The 19,386-nt window shown below is 37.8% G+C and overlaps 1 protein-coding gene across 1 annotated transcript in view; it reads left to right on the plus strand.

The window, feature by feature from the left end:
• The window catches only part of LOC124154014 (glutamate-gated chloride channel-like), a 43,510-nt gene extending 30,124 nt beyond the window's left edge, over positions 1-13,386 (plus strand). Inside the window, exons 3-9 of the mRNA XM_046527485.1 lie at positions 1,282-1,385; positions 4,497-4,563; positions 7,183-7,336; positions 7,489-7,571; positions 9,245-9,379; positions 10,096-10,493; positions 12,308-13,386. Coding sequence (XP_046383441.1) covers positions 1,282-1,385; positions 4,497-4,563; positions 7,183-7,336; positions 7,489-7,571; positions 9,245-9,379; positions 10,096-10,493; positions 12,308-12,529 — 1,163 coding nt within the window. The 3' untranslated portion in view covers positions 12,530-13,386. The remainder of the gene's footprint in view (positions 1-1,281; positions 1,386-4,496; positions 4,564-7,182; positions 7,337-7,488; positions 7,572-9,244; positions 9,380-10,095; positions 10,494-12,307) is intronic.
• Positions 13,387-19,386: the final 6,000 nt, after the last annotated feature.

Genomic DNA, 19,386 nt, shown 5'->3' on the forward strand with positions numbered 1-19,386 from the left:
GGAAAAGGACGTGGAAAGGTGACCATAAGATGTGATGCTGATACTTTTCTCTTACAACATCGTGGGCATGACGCACCATCCACATATCCTCGCCTTCCGGTGATATTAATTGGGTGCGGGTTTTTTAAATATGACCAGAATTTCAGTCTAGGCCAGCAATGAAATCCATCAACCTTTTAGGCAAAAAACGACCAACTACATCTGCATAGTGATCTTCTCGGATTTTTTTCTTTTTCGTCAAAAAATCAGCCCATTTAGGGTCTAGAAAATACAAAATTTTCGGCTGAAAACCGCTGAAATTTTTTAATTTTTGTCACTCGAAATACACCTTCTTATGGGGTAAGAGGTATTTCCAGGTCACCTTTTTCTCCCCCTTAGCCTCCTAGGTCTTATACTAGATCCACCGCTGAAAGAATGCTTCGCCATGGATGGCGAAAGTGATAGTATGGTCAACCATAACGATAATTAGGTCAACCATGGAAGGAAGGGTGATGTGTGAATAAGCGTGGGTAGCCAAGGGTCCCTTGTTCGATTTCCGGACGCGGTAATTAATTTAATTTGAATTAGCGTAAAACTCACTCACTGCCGTTCATGCGGCATCTTACATCCAGTGCTGTAGTTGGGCCGGTACGGCGTACCCCCTAAAATACAAAATCGTTATAAGCGTACCGGTTAAACTACCTTTTTAAATATGTAAAAAATAGCCCTACTATAAATTGTCCAATGGATTTCAAAAAGAAAAAATCGGAAAAATGATTAGTTACTTCTTCAGAGTTATCTCGTGGCACAACTAGGAACTAATGTAAGAGTTGGAGTTTGACATTTCAATCGCGGGCGGATGTATAACACATGTTCGGCTGTTGGCAATTTTGGTGAGTACCGACTAAATTCTTTTCCCATCTACAGCACTGCTTACATCCTAATTTATTTGGTCCACTTGGCAACAGAAATCCTGGAAATCTGTCGGCCATTCAACAGTTCAATTTAAAAAATTTTTTTTTCTCAGAGAGATTGAGGAACTGGTAACCTTCCCTAACCATACCAAATGGCTGGCACTCAAGCGAAAAATTTAAAGGACGGAAGTCTTGGGATGGTCCAGACCTGCTCGTCAAATTGGTCTCGTCAAATCCTGCTTTCATTGATGATGGCCTGGCACAAGGGTCGGCACCTTCGGCCCATCGAATTATGCGTAATCTGAGCCTCGATTGTTGTCGTCCAACGATTCTTGTGTGCCTCAACAATGAGCCCAACTCCTAACAATGTCTCTCTTTTTTCCTGCAGGTGTCATGCTCTTCGACCAGCCACAAAAAGTCACGGGTGACCCTGTGGTCGTCAAGGTCAATGCATTTATCCGATCTGTGGGACATATAGATGACCGTAACAGGGTAAGTGGACCTATACTACATATAATCATGAACACTATTTATTTCATTGCTTGTGTACGATTTATTCGACGCGTTTTTATTCAATTTTGAAGCATCTATTAATTTCATTCAAAAAATATCCTCCAAATGGTCGCAATTATGTTCTCATCTCGGTCTTTTCTAATATATTTCCTAGAATGAGAGCTACGATGACTTCGTGGGGAATATAATATTTTTACTACTTGCTTTTGTTTTAATTTTTAAATTCCGGGAACAAAATATTGTTCAAACTTTTGCCAGAAAATTCACGATTTTCAGCCATTATGCATTACAAAAATTGTGTAATTTACTTCATTAAAGAAAATTACAGTTGTGGTTATTTTTACCCGTTCTTGGTCAAATCTTTGGCAATGTTACGGGGATAGGATTAGTTTGATTGCCATAGCGCTGAGTTGTGATTGAGAATTCAGCTGACTTTTTTCATGAGTCCCTTCCTTCATTCCAAGTAATTCTTTTACAAAATATCTACCATCCGATTCCAACCACAGTTGAGACTTTAACGGTAGACTTTTCGATGGAATTCCATCCTCAGCTACAAATCGATGATATTAAGATTTGTGGTCAGCTTTACATCAATATTGTTGATTTCCATTCCTAGTAGTGTTTTCTTTGAGTTAGGGTACTTAATTTCAGATTTCAAAATGTTATTCAAAATCATGGAGTTGTACCGCGAGAATTGATTTATTCCGAGGGTGGTAGAATGAGTTTCGGTGGGACTCCATTGTATTGGGAGTTTTTAAGAAACTCGATAACTCTGTTTTTTTTTAAGTTAGCCTTAAGCTGGTGATATCTGATAAGTTCAGATGACTTGGACGCTATTACTATCATCCTAAGTAAATAATTCTAGGATTGGTTTGACGCAGCTGAACATTCCGCTCTCCTATCCGCTAGCCTATTCATAGTGAAGAATTTCTTCTCTTTTATATTCTTTATAACCTATCCTATTTAACTAGGTCCTACGTATATATTCGGGGGCATCCCTTACCCTTCTTTCCATCCGCTCATCCTTCTACGATTGTTTTCATCAGGCCATCATGTCTCGTGATGTGGCCATCTACTTTATCCCGTCATCTTATTAAGGTTTTTTTAGAAGACTTCTATTTTCTCCTACTTTGCATGACATAGTGATATCAATCAATGAACGTTCTACGGCCGTTTATTAGCTGAATAAAATAATTCCCCAAGCCGCACTTTGTTGTGATCATACAGTCGTGGGGAGTTCATACATTCAACGGTTTCGGTATTTAATCAGCATTTGGCGTTTCTTATTGACAACAGGAGGTAGGGGAAGCATAGTAATTTTCTCCTTCTAGCAAACTGCGAAAGATTTTCCCATGTAGGAAGTGGCGGGAATTCAAAATGTGTATTGGTACACAAATGAGTATGCTCAAGGCGCCTCAAATATTTTCTAATGTTAAGCAAAAACAGGGCTTTTAAAGTTCTCTAGGAGATGACCCATGGATTATTATATACGAAAATGGTAAATATTCTAGCCTGACATTTTCATTTTTTAACTTATGTCAAAGCTGAAACTGTTAACCATCCTCGACCAATTTAGAAAATAATACGTGATAAACCGCAAGTAAAACTTATAGAGCCGTGAAAGTACATACCTATCAATATTTCGGGGAAATAATACGGATTTTTACTATGAATCCTCTATTTGACCACGGAAAAAATAACTACCTCCGTCAGTGCCGAGAAAAATAGTTCACTAAAAGTCATCGATTTGATATTCGAGAAAGTGGTTGAACGTTTTGGCTGGAAGGCCTTTTCTCCGCTGCAGATGAATACTTAATTTAGCGTAGGCTCCTAACTTCACACTCAGATCCATTGGAAATGGAGATACGATCAAATATTTTATCCTGTACATGAATGCGTAGTGAAATTTTCTAAGTCGCTAAAAACCACAAATATGCATATTGGCCTAAGCCAGGGAACCATGTACCATGATTTTTGTTCATCGCTGAAGTGCTCAATCTTATATTTATTTGAGCTAACTTTGTTGAAGAATTCCTTCTCCTATTCTGACCTTTTTCAAAAACATTTTGGTCAAATAATTTTCACAATGTTTAATGATAAAAATATGAACCTGAAAATTGAAAAATGTCGACTCTAATTCAATGCATTAACTTTAACCCTTACATTTAAAAATTTACAGTGGCTACATATTCCAATAAAAAATATATTTGTAAAATTATTTTTAATTCTGTGAAGGTATTGTACTTGGTCTTTATTGAAATGCCTAATTTTAAGGCTTTTCCTGTTTAAATGTACAAAATTGATTTGAAGATTTTTAAGATTTGAAGTACATATTTGAGAAAATTTAAGGATTTGGATTGATAAATTTTGGATTCATCTCACCCCTTGCAACAATACTGCATGCTTTCTACAATTTTGCTAGAGAATATTCATGGTGAAACAAAAACACAGTACTATTCCACAAAATTTATTTAAGCTGTCTACTAGTTTCAACGTTTACACCGTCATTATCAAGACTAACTGAGCAATAGCGCACAACGCCCAGCCTTATTTATCCAACAATAGTGTGAGGGAAGGAGGAGGAGGGGGGAACTAAATGAGGAGGAGCATTGTTGGTTGGATTGGAGGGTAAAAACACAAAGTATAAAAGCTTGGGGGGGGGGGGAGGGCAGGCAGATAGAAAGTCAGGTGGTAACGAGGTTAATGGGAAGGGGAGGAGGAAGGATTATCAAGGAAGAAGTCAGATTTTAAAACAGTAGATAAAAAATTAGAACATTTGAATACAGTCATATCATTAAAAATTTCGATGTTACGTGCAAGAGTGCATTTGGTGATTTCTAAAATTTCTAAAATATCCAGTTTTACACTTTTTTCATGTACACGTAAATTTTTTTTTACATGTACATGACAAATTTAACGCCCAAATCAGTTGATTTTATTTGCTAGAGAAGTTGAATTACCCCTTACATTTTCGTGGCTGCCTCTCAGCAGCCTTTATTCTTTATTAAAGCTATAAGACTGTGACACTAATAGCTCTTATCTAATTAAATCTGACAATATTCTACCAAACATCCCAATATTTTTTTTCAGGAATACAGAGTTTCCATGACCCTGAGGCAGACCTGGAATGATGCAAGGTTAAAGTTCAGTGCCCAAGGTGAGAAAAATATGATGCAAAATGTCAAGGATGCAGTAGTTTCATAGTTGATAAAATGATGCTGATTACATAATTTAAGTTTCTAATGCATGAACATATAGAATTTTAGTTTGTTCAGTGTATGCTCTGCAGGAATAGTTCTCGGGTTTCCCACCGGGTGTAGATTTGGGTCACAGGTCCCAACGTTTCGATGAAAAAGTCTGCCATTGTCTTCAGGGGTTGAAAGTCGAGCCAAGATCTTGATGGTATTTATACCCTTGAGAGCCATTTAAGTGTGCCTTGATTGGTACGTTCTTGATTGGTGTGGTTTATAGTGGTTGATGACACCCTTCCACATATTATTTTTCCAGATTGAAGTGTATTGCTTCTTTGACAATTTGATCCCAATAATTGAACATCAACAGGACAAAGGCTTCCAGTTAAGTAATAATCGCAAGGGTGTCATCAACTACCATGAACCACACCGATCGAGAACGGACCAATCAGGGCACACTTAAACAGTATAAATACCAGCAAGAACTTGTCTCCAGGGGTGCACCTAAGAATTAAGGCTAGGGGGGGTTATAGGCGCAAGTAATACTTAGGAGTGTGGGGGTATTGCATACCCACCAGGGTAAACAGGAGTTGCGGGGGCCCTACTCCAGAAAAAGTTTTAGAATAATGGATCAAAATGGCGACTTTTATGGCTTTCTGAGGGATATTTGATTAATCCTAACACTATGCTATAAGTAATACTGATCCAATTAAGTAAAATGGATTAAACTTAAAAACTTCTCTGAGCTCTGGGGGGGAGTTTTATCCCCCAAATCCCCCCCTCGCTGCGCTACTGCTTGGCTCGACATTCAACCCCTGAAGACGAGGGTGGACTTAGTCATCAAAATGTTGGGACCTATGACCCAAATCTACACCCGGTGGGAAACCTGAGAAATATTCCTGCATTTACATATAACTTACTCTCTTTGAAATCATATTTTCTACCTTATAAGGAGGAATTATGATATATTTAATGTTACATGGTGGACGTTACTGCTTGAGAAAGGGAAAGCTTTGTGGTTAGGAATATTGGTGAATTTGTGATCCAGGTAATTAACATGCCAGTTATTGGTGGATAAAATGGAAATATTTTCATAAAAAATCCATGAATCACATACCTTGTAAGTATTTAAGAAAAGGGATGCCATTTCTAGAAGGTTCTATCATCTGGTGGTGGATTAACGGGAATTAAAAGGCAATGCCATTCGTGTGAAAATAGAAAAAATTTTATCATAAATTTGGTTTTTCAATGCAAAATTTCAATTTAAACAGAGCCATATTCAATGCTTATATTATTTTAACCTGTATTTTATGTCTCTCAGTTATAGCCCAGTGAGAAATGGGTGGTGGAATCCAGGTGGAACCCACGTGGAATCCACGTTGAGTGGTGGATATTTGGTGGTGCTGGATATTGAGTGGTTGGACCCACGTGGAATCCACGTTGATTTCAAGTGGATTTGTGGTGATTATCATAAAATGTTAAACAGAATTTCTAATTTGTGGAACTTAACTCTCTGGTGACATTGCGTCATTTATCATCCTGAAACCACGCTAGTTATGTGAAAATGTATCGCACATTCTATTTTTATATAATTCGTGGAAAGGCAGCCATGAGAGCACATGAAAAATCGTAGACACATATATAGAAGGTTTAGATATAGAGTGGTTGAGGTTTTAATGGTTTTAGGACAGCACCAACTGCTGTTTTAATTTTTCCACCAAATTTCCACGTGGGTTCCACGTTGATTCCACGACCAAAAACACGTGGTATCCACGTTAATTCTCCACGTGGGTTCCACGTGGATTCCACCACCCATTTCTCACTGGGAGCTTAGGTTATAGAGCAACTTAGAGTTGAACCAATTAATTATGTATGCACCATAATGGAATATGTGATAAACTCATAATTGATGCTGCTCTGTAATTCTATAATTATTTATCACCAACCTCAACATTTATGAGTGCAGTAGAGGATCTACCACACACATCAGGATCTATAATATCATATGATTTACCGTACATTTGATCATCCACCTATCTGGTGCCTAAGTTTGGCTGGAATGGCATTCCAGCACACCTCTCAGGAAATTTCATCATTTTTTTTACTTGGTAAATCATGATACCTCATTGTAACTTTTATTAAAAGTTTTAAAAAATCGGAATTTTTTAGAGGCTATACATATTTTAAAATCACACAGATAAATGTGTTAAGTTCTAAAAATTTTAGAAATTAAGCTCTGCACCTATCCCTTACCAAAGCAACCACCTCCCCAATCTCTCCCCAATACATCCTTACCTACTCTTATATATTCTTCCTAACCTACCCATCCCTCGAACAATTTGCTTTCCAATGACATGTTTGTGAAAGGTGTACAGAAAGCATGCTATTGATGAAAACTTGAAAGAAAATGATAATAAATAGAATGTCTATCTTTTCTGTTTATATAATTGGGCTTTCCTCCCATTTATTTATACAATTAAAGCTTTAGTGTAATACGTACCAAGCAAAAGCCCAACAAAAATTAATTTCTCTCTCCAAAATAACAACAGTTATAATATACTTGATACTGGTATTTTCCTTTTCAGATGACCTGAAGTACATTCTCCTAACAAGTGACGAGGACATCTGGTCACCTGACTTGTTCTTCTCAAATGAAAAGGAAGGCCACACCCACGACCTTCTCCATCCCAACTCTCTAGTCAGAATCTCACCGGAAGGTGACGTACTCTACAGCACAAGGTGAAAATGAGATAAAATTTTATCTTCATTTGAATTTATTCTCTTCGGCTATACTATAATGAATATTAAATAGATTGGCATTATGTACCATGTATATAAAAATATGTAAATAGGTTCACATATTAATAAATATCTTAATTTTATTTGCTAAGGATTTCCCTGAAGCTTTCTTGCCCCATGGATTTGACCAATTTCCCTATGGACAAGCAGTCATGCTTTATCAGGATGGCTAGCTGTAAGTAGTTGTGCTGAATTATATATAGTATTAGTAGTAAAGTACTGTAAGGCAGAATGTAATATCATGGTAATTCCATTTGAACTGATTGATAAACAAACCGATGCTTTCAAATTGAGACGTAATTTGAAAACTCTTGTTTCTTAGATTGTTGTAACACTGGTTATAATTTTACATCAGTATGTATGCATGAGTGAGACCAATGTAAGTAATAAAATTGATTACAAGAATAAGCAGACTACTGCATAGGTTATTAAAGATCAGGCAGCAAAGATCATAAAACTAATATCGAATCTGCCAATACTTAGCACTTTTTTGTGAAATGTGAAAGACATGAAGTTTTATACAATGAAGGAACTGAATCTTATGAATAAATCTTTCTCAAAGGCACTTTTTCAAATATTAAATCATCCATGGCACACAACGTTTTTCTAGATTGAGTTAAAAAGTCTTCAACGGTAGCATTACGCTCCAATGATGAATCTCCTACCAGTGGCGCCGACTTCATGGGGCCTGAGGGGGCCCGAGCCCCCTCAAAGATTCGTTTGGGGGGGCGGAGCCCCCTCAATATTTCAAGAAAATAATTAAGTTATATTATGCTTTGTGAAATCACAAAAATATGTTGGTAATTTTTATTTCCCATGTTTGACGATAGTTACCTTTTAAAATAAATTCAAAAATGTGTTAAAACAAATAATTATAAGGTGAAGCAGATTGACTGAATCAGGTGGTGTGAATCATGATAGTGTTACGGTGCTGCGACACACTTTGAATTTAACCTCTTCCCGGGGCAAGACCTCGTATATGGGCCCCCCCAATATTTTTTATAAGTCGGCGCCCCTGTCTCCTACATAGGTAATAAGATATAAATTGACAGTGTAAATTTCCTAAAAAAGGCAAATAATTTCTGCCTGTGTTCCTTGTACCTTAGATTCACCAGCAGGTACCTGATATTGGTATCAATTTGTCTTTAACAGTAGCTGGCTATGATGATAAAAAATTTAGGCAATGGTATCTAATTCCACATTCGGAAACTAGGTACATATTTACTTACACTCGATAAAGAGATGTACGCTCTGCAATATGTATGAATACAAGAGGGAGGCAAACAGAAGTAGAAATGATAGGTGACGATAGATATACTGATATATTAAATCCATGTTGGTAAGTGCAACGTGCCAAGTCGGCAGACTTTCTCTTTTTAAATTGGTCTGAGTTCAGACCTATGTCAGTTTGGTTTGTAAACACAGTGATAGAGTATATATCTGATTCAGTTGTCATCATCAAGTCAGCTTTTAATATACATATAGGAACATAAGCGTTGAAACATATGCATTATGTTTCCATATTGTAAAATTGTGGATTTTGCAATACTAAGTCCTAAGTTTTACTGACTTTGTGAAATGCTGTTCCAGCAAATTACACTTGATATGCCTGAGTAAAAAACCTCTTTGACAATAGCATTACATAGTTCTTATTTACCAAGACCTCAGCCATTATATGAGGCAATTAGTACATATTTAGTTTTAAAGTGGTTAAAATATCTAATGATTGGATTTAAAAAATAATTGTTTTACAGTTACTTTTAAATTGTTGTGTCCCTTAACTTCAAAATGTTGTCAACAAATTTATTCCTTCAATCATGCAAATAAAATTCTCATTATTTCTTCCAGATGCCTATACTACAAAGGATCTCATTTTCGTGTGGAAAGATGATGATCCAGTGCAATCTGTTGTGGACTTAGACATGAGTCCTTTTGTCATGCAAGGTTTTGGTATTGATTACTGTAACTCCAAGACAAATACAGGTAAATTATTTGTTGGTTGAAGTCCAATTTTCTTCAAATTGTCTCAGACATGCACACTGTGAAAGAGGCAAATTTGAAATAAAAGGTACATGGTTGCACTTTTCCACAATTATTTAATGCGTCCGATGTGTTTTGGCTCACAGCAGGGGCGCAGCTAGGAATTAAGGCTAGGGGGTTTTTTAGGGTAACTAATACTTATGGGTGTGGGGGTATTGCATACCTACCAGGGTAAGCAGGAGTTGCAGGGGCCCTCTCCAGAAAATTTTTAAGAATAATGGTTCAAAATGGCGAGTTTTACGGCTTTCAAAAGGATATTTGATAAATCCTAACACTATTCTATAAGTGATACTGATCCAAGTAAGTAAAATGGATTAAACTTAAAAATTTCTCTGAGCTCTGGGGGGGGGGGGGGTTTATCCCCCAAAATCCCCCCCTTGCTGCACCACTGTCTCACAGAGTCATCATCTGGAGCAAGACATTTAAGTACATAAGAATATCATAACATGATGTTCTCAGGTACTTTAATGTCTTGTACCAGATGATGGCTCTGTGAGACAAAACACATCGAGAGCATTAAATAATTGTGCAAATAACTACCTTTTATTTCAATATGCCAAACTTCCATTGTATCATGCCTGAATCGGTTGAACTCATTAGAGACAAATATTTTAAGTTTTCAACCGCATGAATCCACTGATTTTGCTTTCCCATTTTAGGAGAATACAGTTGCTTGAGGACAGAGTTCTTGTTCAAACGTTTGGTTCACCACTACATCCTCCACCTATTCTTGCCACTTGGACTTCTTGTTGCTGCTTCCTGGGCACCCTTCTGGCTTGACTTCTACGGGGAGGATGGAGCACCGGTGCTGGGTGTTGTGGGACGCTGCTTGATTGCCCTCCTCTGCTTGCTGGCCACCATCATTGAGGCAGCTCGTGTTTCCACTTACGCTCCACCCTCTTCTGGGGATGCTCGCGCCATCGACACCTGGACTACTTGGTGCCAGACATTCGCCTCCCTTGTCCTCCTGGAAGTCATCATTGTTGCTGTGATTGATCGCTGGAGGCGTGAGCGTCACCGCAATGCAGCCCAGGCTGAGGGTGCTGGACGCTCTGCGGTATGTATTTCACCAGCAAATAATTAATTTCCATCCCATTTTCTGCTATTTTCCAGTTATTTTCTTCACTTTCAAAATTAATATGAATTAAAAAGCAGCATCAGCTAATACCATGTGATTTCTATCATTGTGTTTTTTTTTTACTTTTTGAGGATTGCCATAATGGTTTACTTTGTGTTTAAATTGTCAAAGCAAATATTACAATGCATATTTTTCCCTCTTGATTCTTGGCTAATGGAATATTCCCTACAATCAAATGTTGCTTGTGGTCAGGAGATAATGCTTTTCGTTCTTCCTATTTTGCTCCATGAAAGCACATAACCAGGGTTGGCACTTAAGAGACTCTTGTCCCATCCCCCAAAAATTTACTCCTGTGGCGGCTGCCTGCCATACATCCAATAAAACCAACCCTGCGATAAATCCAAGCCCATAGGCTTATGCTCTCTGACACTCCCGTTTTTCAACATAATTACATTCATTAATGTAACTTATACCAAAGGGGTTCTTTCATCTTTACTGAGTCAGGAAAATGCAGCAATAATTGTGCATTAAAATTTATTGCATGCTCCCCATAAAAAAAATTTGCCACTCAATTCATTCAGATTTCGATGGGAAGCTACTTCACTTGTAGTAACTTCATTCTTAAGCAGTGTAAAAATGGAATAAAATACAGAAGAGAAAAATGCTCAATATATGCAAATGGCAGTACATCAATAAGGCATTGCAGGCTGTAACAGATAAGCCTATTTCTCCAATCACTTGCCCTCCAGTCTTTCCTCTCCCTAATTGGATGAGGAAGGCTGGTCGAAGCCAAATGGCTACCAATCTCTTTTCAACAAAATTTCTCTCCCTACAAGAACCAATGTACAACTTTTTGTTTGGTGATGATAGCCATAGCCAGGGGAGGTCTGACCAGGATGGCAATCGCTGAGGGCTCCGAGCTTAGGGGGCCCCCGCAACGCTTGCATCTATTGTGAAGCATATATGAAGGGTCTAATACAGAAAGACTCAGATTACTTGGACCAAAGTTTTTTTTGCAATTATAAAATGCTACCTTTTCATTAGTTATTCTGTGTAGTACATAATCAGTGCAAAAGAATTATACAAAAAAAAATAAAGGAGTTAGAAGGTAAAAAAGAGCCTGATGCTTGATGATGCTTGTTTGATAGGGCTATTCAAAAAGGTTATCTTAGACTTTTTTTTATTTCAGTGCAGTTTCAAGGAAAAAATTCACTATACATATATATAATAGAACCATAATACACTTCTTAATTTTATAAGCTGAAAAATTCTCACTATTCATTGCACATATTTTCTTACAAATTGCTATTTTTTTATTAACTTTCATCTAGTATTTGAGAGCCAGAATAGAGTCAAAATCCATTACCAGGCATGCAATATCCTAAGTTTTCCGGGGTGGGGTTTTATTGGGGAATCCCCCCATAAGATGGGCCCCATCATGAGCCCCAGCTGAGGGTACTCTAATCACCCCAGACCGCCCCTGGCCACACAACTCAATTATTGCCTTTGTAATGCCCAAAAGCACAGAATGAACTTAATCTGGAGGCAAACCATACACAAAGTTGAATTCGGACAACAGACAATTGCTGAATAATGGAAGTACCTTTAATTTGACCACTTTTAACGGCTTCTATACCCACCCTATGAAAGAACCAAAAGAGGCACAATATTGTATGTACTTCTTTAAGTTCTTGTGCACAAGCATACCATCTTCTCAAGTAATCAACTTTAAGGTCACTCCTAGTTACGCTGTGTTGTTACAAACGAGGTTACATATTTATCTTTTCCTTTAGGGTGCTGATGGAGGAGAAGGTGGAGAGGCTAAGAGTGGACCTCCACCAAACCTTCTGAAGAAGTGGATCATGGGCTGGCCAACTGCCGGACAGAGAATAGACGTAATCTGCCGCATCATATTCCCTGTGGTCTTCGTTATTTTCAACATAACTTACTGGTCCACTTACGCTGACTACATGGGGCTGCGTTCTCTTTCATCCATCAAGAAAATTCCATATTAAACCGTTCAAGCAGAGATGAAGAGAAATATTAAAACTTAAATGTTTTTTTAATCAAGAGTGCAAACACCACCATCATTGTTTCTCATACCTCTACTGAGAGCATATTGAAACTGCCGAAGATACAAGAGATTTGCCATAACAAGCCATGGGAAGTCTACTCTTCTCAAATTAAATGAGGGATTTGGAAACCATTTCCTAAGAAAATGGTAATAGAATACCTATCTTTTTTTTCAAATTTAACTCAGTCTACAAGAGTAAGTGTGAAATAGAGAAAAATACATGGCTACACAGTTTATTTTGTGTTCCTTAATCTCTTTTGCCAATAAGTAGATAGTACAATTTGAGAATGTATCTGATGTGAAACTGTTTTCCTAATATTTAAGAAATGTCTGTTGTCTAGACAATACCGATGTGAAGTTGAGTTTAGTTAGTTCAGTGTTGATGAATGCTTTTGATGGTCCACCCCAAGATAAGCAATTACCCAAAACATGGGTTTATATTTAAGAGACTTTGCATTTTTTTACACTTTAAAAAATTCATTTTTCACATTCTCATTTCATTATTTCAGATGGATATGTAAATTATTGCTCTGATAATGTATAGGCAATCATTTGCTGAGAATTAGTTTGATGTATATGAAATAAAGTATCATGTGCATATTCCATTCACTGGACCTCACTGTTGGATATTTTGAGCTAATGAGCTGCAAAAGTTATTTAAAGCGTAAATAAATCATTTAACCATTTGTTCATTCATTCATGGTTTATGGAATAGTTAGGCTAAAATTTTCATATCTAATTCTGTCTTCATCTGTAAATAAAAATGTCTCAATATGAATAAATGTATGTACGAATTTCTTTCTATTGTACTGCATTAACACTGCCATAATGTCACATTTATGTAAGTTAAACATGGTGGATGGAATTCAGTCTCAGAATTGTTCATATGTTCCTTCAAAAATTCACGATATATGCATGATAGGAGTACCTTTGGTTATTATACTGGAAATCAATCCAACCTAGAATTGAACCTATTCAGCAACCTCATTGTCATGCATTTATTTATTTGTTGAATATAAATTTTTCAAAATAAGTAAAATAATATGTGAACTGTGTTTTTATGTGAATATGATTTTCAAAGCAGATGGTCTTTGATCTTGAAATTTAATCTGCTAGTGGTCTCATGATAGAGCTATTTGACACCAATGCCAACATAATATTAGGCCACAAATTCGATTTCAGTAAGAAGAAAAATGTGCCGATATTACAAACGCCTAATAGGATAAATCTTTATAACCTGATCTTCAACGAATTACATCAGATTATTTCAAAGCAACAAGAACCTTAGCACAGGTCTATGATTTGAAAAGAATATGCTAATACAGATAATGTACACATTTGGTACCTCATAATTCTCGGGATATATTAATTTCTTGACCATTCTGAGAGTGAGCCATTTTAATCAGACTTTACTGATGGAGTTAACCCTCGTTCATTAATTATTAACTATTATAAATGCCTGACAAGACAAAATTTTCAAGACTTAAATAATTGAAATTTAAATTAAAAAGATTAAATATTGGTGTCATATGTTCCATTAGGGAAGGATAAATAGTAATCCGGCTTCAAAGTTCTTCACAAGGCGTCTCCAGGACCAGGGGCGCAGCTAGGAATTAAGGCTGGGGGAGTTTAGGTGCAACTAATACATACTGGGATGTGTGGAGGTATGGAATACCCACCAGGATAAGCGGTAGGTGCTAGATAAATAAATTGTGGAATTTGAAAGATAAATGGTTCAAAACGGTGAGTTTTACGGCACTCTGAGGGATATTTTATTAATCCTTAAACTATTCTATTAGTAATATCAATCCAATTAAGTAAAATGGATTAAACTTATTCAAGATAACACCTACGTTAAATTCGCACGCAATTAAAAAAATTTTAACGTAGGCGTTATCTTGCTCCGCTTATATGTGCGAGTGCTTTGTATGGTCAGTAATATTTTGCTCTAAATAATAGACCTTGCTGACATAAGTTTCTCACGTGTATATTCGAGTGATATTACCGTGAATTATTAATTGGTTATTTTGTCCGGACATGCATTTTTCTTTTGGCGGCCGCGTTTAATAATTGCTTTGTTTTTTATCAGTACTAAATAGCTAATCAGTGCTCTACGAGTCGGCACCAAAACGGTCTTCCTGGGAGGCAGGCGCGAGAGAGAACGAATTCGGAAAATTCCTGATTCATTCGGTCCACGTTCCCTATATGCTTTACCGACTAGAGAGAATCGCGAAGCGCTAACCGCGGTTTTAGGCAAAGCACAAATATTTCCAAGACCCTTACATTACCTTACCTTATAGGGTTCTTGAATATTACATTAGAGGATTCTCAAGTCCGCCGATAGAATATTGACTACTTGTGAGTATCTAATAGTTGTAGTGCTTCCGGATATATAATTGAAAACATTAGGGGTTAAGATATCCACGTATCAGGTGTGTCATGATAAACTGAATTCCATTATTAGGCAAGAGGGGAAGATCTTTCGTTAGGTGAGTCCACACAGTGACAGGATGTGTCATGAGAGGAGTCAGGCACAATAGGCATCCGATCCCTCCATAGGGGTAATAAAACTTCTGCAACCTGTACTGACTTGCAAGTAATGGTGTGAAGCTATCATCCCAGGCGTCGTTTCCACAGATGGCAAACCGAGTCCGAGGTGCTACGATCAAGGTCATCATTTGCACGATTAGAGCTAGGCCTAGAAGACCTTGAAAATATCTGCATCGAATTACTGAGAAAGATGCTCAAATTGACATCGTCTTTCAAATTAGCCTTTCTCACAATACTCAAAATCCTTCCTCCACATCTGCAGCCACACTGTTGACAAATAAAATTACAATCGGTCACGTTCACCTTTTTCCTTTCCTTCAAAGTTTATGTTAGATAAATCCGAAAAAAAAATAAAATCCGAAAAGACGTACGTACAGAATTTAATGTTTTGTTTGTTCTGAAAACGAAACAAATGATGTTATGGAGACGATTACGCTGACATGAATTTGCTATGCATTTTATTGCATGAATAAAGGAATGGGAAATTTAATTGTTTACGAAAAATCACCATATACAATTCAGTCATACACGCGTAAATTAAATTAAAAAAAATAAGGAAAAACATCCTTCAACACGAAAAATTAGTGAAATAATCAGATATCCTATGTACATTATTAACCTGTATCGTACCAGCGCGCTAGTATGATACAGGTTAATAATGCGCTGCAGCGCAGCGGTGCATGGACAAGACCAGCGAGTGATGTAAAATTAATTCACTTCTCTTATCAAAAACTAGTTAATAACTGAAATGTTTCGCTACCAGTGATTCGGAGAGTGGGAGATAAACGGAAAAATATGAGTCTTTTCACTTTTATTTTAGAAGAAGGCTCACATTCATAAATTAAAAGTAAAAAAATAAGCAAAAACAGCCTTCAACTAGTTAACTCAGTGAAATAAACAGATACCCTGGGTATATAATTAGCCTATATTATACCCATGGTGTATGGACGAGACCAGTGAGTGATGTAAAAATACTATACCCACCCACCCACAAAATATCACTGTTTTTCGCTATTTTTTTACTTAATGCTAGGATGAATGTAGTTGCTGCCGCTTGCCGCTCCTTAGATGTTCAGACCAGAAGTTAGAATGAAGTCTGTATTATCATACGAAAAAGAAAATTCTTGCTCCAACTTGCACCCCTCCGATTTTTTCATGGAAAAGCAAAATGATGTCGAGCGGTTGTCGCGCCCCGTGACCCGGTGTGGGCACTCGGGAACTTGGTATGATATGCATCGCAGTCCGTTTAAGGGACTGGGTTTTCCCTAAATCTTGAGTTTAATGCACTCAAATACTTATTATTTGAGATGCCTTTATGGTATACATACTCTTCTGACCAGGGGCGCAGCTAGGAATTAAGGCTGGGGGGTGTTTAGCTGCAGCGAATACCGGTGTGTATGGGGGTATAGTATACCCACCAGGATAAGCGGTAGGTGCGAATTTAATAAATTGCGTAATTTAAAAAATAAATGGTTCAAAATGGTGAGTTTTACGGCTTTCTGAGGGATATTTAATTCATCCTTACACTATTCTATTAGTAATATCAATCCAATTAAGTAAACTGGATTAAACTTAAAAATTTCTCTGAGCTCTGGGGGGGGGGGGTTTATCCCTCAAACCCCCCCCTCGCTGCGCCACTGCTTCTGACGGTTTTACCCTTTGCTCCTGACGTGGATTCCGCGTGCAGACGGGAATAAACCCAATGATTCGCGCGCTCTTTAAGCCCATTGTTCTCGGCGGGAACCTCTATTATGCACCCAGATTTGTTTTTTAACTTTGAAGAATTGCAAATTTTTCTATTCCACTGATTGGGTTTCCCAAAAATATGCCGATTGGCTCGCTCATTTCCAGCCGAGTGTTCAATTTGTGTAACAATAAGATTGCGCCGAAGGTCATTCACAGTATAGTTGCCCAGTTAGGGATACAGCTAAATTAACTCGCCAAGATTGAAATATCGAGGTTTTGCCGAATAGATCCATGAAGCAGAAGGAATCATTGTTATTAGAGTTTTTACACAAAAAACTTTTTTTTGGAAGAAGACAAGAAATTAAAAACTTTGCTTGCAGCCTTGTTTCCTAAGTGTTTTTTCACCAATGTTTTCGAAAGTGGGATGATTACTCCAGCGTTGATAGTAGATTTCTGAATTTCGAATAAAATTTGGTAAAAATAGCCCTTCTTCTGCCGCTGTTTTAAAAAATATCCCAAATGTCCTCAATCGGGTAAAAAATATTAATCGACAATCCTATTAAAGTGCCATTTAAAATCCTAATCCAGGAATTTCAGACGAACGGTTTACCCGCTTCCCAGTAATTTTTAGAGCTGTGTTGACTGAATGTCAAGTAAATGATATTTTTTCTCAGCTTACTGTCTTAAAACAGCTAAACTGTATGAAAAACTATCCATGGTATCACGTGCACCAACTGTTCACAAAGTTTTAATACACGGAGCGGGAATAGTGAAAATAGCAATTCTTCCTATTGGTCAACTTTCCGGAACTCTGGCTTAACTTTGAGGAATTTCACCATGATAGAAGCAATAACGGCTAAGGAATTATTCACGAAATATCAGCGGACTAGCTGGTTGCGTACCTTTACGGAGTCACCCGCAAATGCACGTGAAGTGAACCCAAATCCGGGTTCGAATCCCGGCCAGGGCATTTTCACAGCACTTGGTAATTTTCAAAAAGTTTCATTAACCCACTCATCATGGGTTGTACCCTTGAAAAAGACACATTGTGCGTCGAAACCAGTTGGGTTGAATATAGTGGGAAAGATAATTGAAGTCTTTATTACTCCCGTCGTAGAGATATTCAATGTCAGACTGAATGAGGGCCAATTTGGTAGTTGAGACTCTTAGAGCCTGAGATGACAGAGACGTGAAACATCTACGGCATCCGACGAGTCGAATTCGTGCTGAACAAGACGCACAGGAAATCGCATCACTATGGAAATTTCAAGCACAAGACTTATTAGTCCAAAGGCGAACGCGTCCATCGCGTAGGGGGCTATTCCCATCCAACGCGTCTTCCATTGTCCGTCTTTTCATCGGCCTCAAGGAAGGGAGTAGCGAGCGGACGTGGATGAAAGCGGAGGGAAGGGCCCGGCCACTTAACCGCAACAATGGAATTATTATTACTACGCCCATTTCGCTCGTCCCTCCAATCTCACCCTCTCCCCCAATGGACCCCATGCCCTCTCCTCCCACCAGACTTAGTCGACCGCTCCCTCCACATGCCTCGTGCCCAGAGTAACAGGAATTGCATTAACTGCGCGTTCAGAGTCTCCCCCACGCATCGGTCAACAACTGCTACATCGCACATGCTTCTTTTTCCTTAATCCCGCCACCGGACATGCCTGGCGGTGCAGTTTCCTTGTTGGGATCATGGTAAAGATTTTCTGGTTGTATTTAAATAAATAAAAGATCGTGGCACTTTTCCACAATTTTTTTTACTGCGTACAACGCGTTTCGGCTCACTGAGCCATCATCAGGTAAAAAATATTTGTGGAAAAGTGCTACGATCTTTTATTTACTTAAATATGTCTAACTTCCACCAATTGAAGCCTGAATCTGTTGAACATTTTCTGGTTGATTACATTCAGGCAAGGGCATATACAAAGGAGGGCTCTCCCGAACTGTGGAAAATGAAGAAAAATATATTTACCGCTGTTAGCATTAGTTAAACGAATCATGCGCAAGAGTATGGCTACGGTATGCACTGATACACCGCCATATGAATTACTTTTTTCAGTTGTATATATTGAAATACCTATACATTATCATTGGGTGTCCTTATTTTAACTCTGTTTACATAACCTTACAAAGATCCTGTTCTCCTCCCGGGCGGCTTTCTTACTGGGATCATGGTAAAGTTTTTCTGGTTGATTACTTTCAGGTAGAGGCACGTACGAAAAAGGGGCTGTAGGACCCTCCAGAATTGAGGTAAATAAAGTAAAATATAAGCACCGCAGTCTGACTTATTTTTACGAATTAAGGGCGAGGGTATGGTAACGGCAAGATACTCCGCCGAATGCATTACTTTTTTCAGTAGTGTGTAATTAAATATACCCAATCATTTCGTGCAGGAGCGTACCCAGGATCAAAACTAGAGGGAGGCAAACCGTGGTCGTTCAAGTTGTAACACAGAAAAGGTTATGAAACAAATATTTCAAGAAAATTACGATAGCGCTTTATTAGCTTTTAAAACTATTTGCTTGGAAAAAATATTTTCATTACGTTTTATACTGAGAT

Source organism: Ischnura elegans, chromosome 2 (assembly GCF_921293095.1).
Source record: "Ischnura elegans chromosome 2, ioIscEleg1.1, whole genome shotgun sequence".
Taxonomy (NCBI): Eukaryota; Metazoa; Arthropoda; class Insecta; order Odonata; family Coenagrionidae; genus Ischnura; species Ischnura elegans.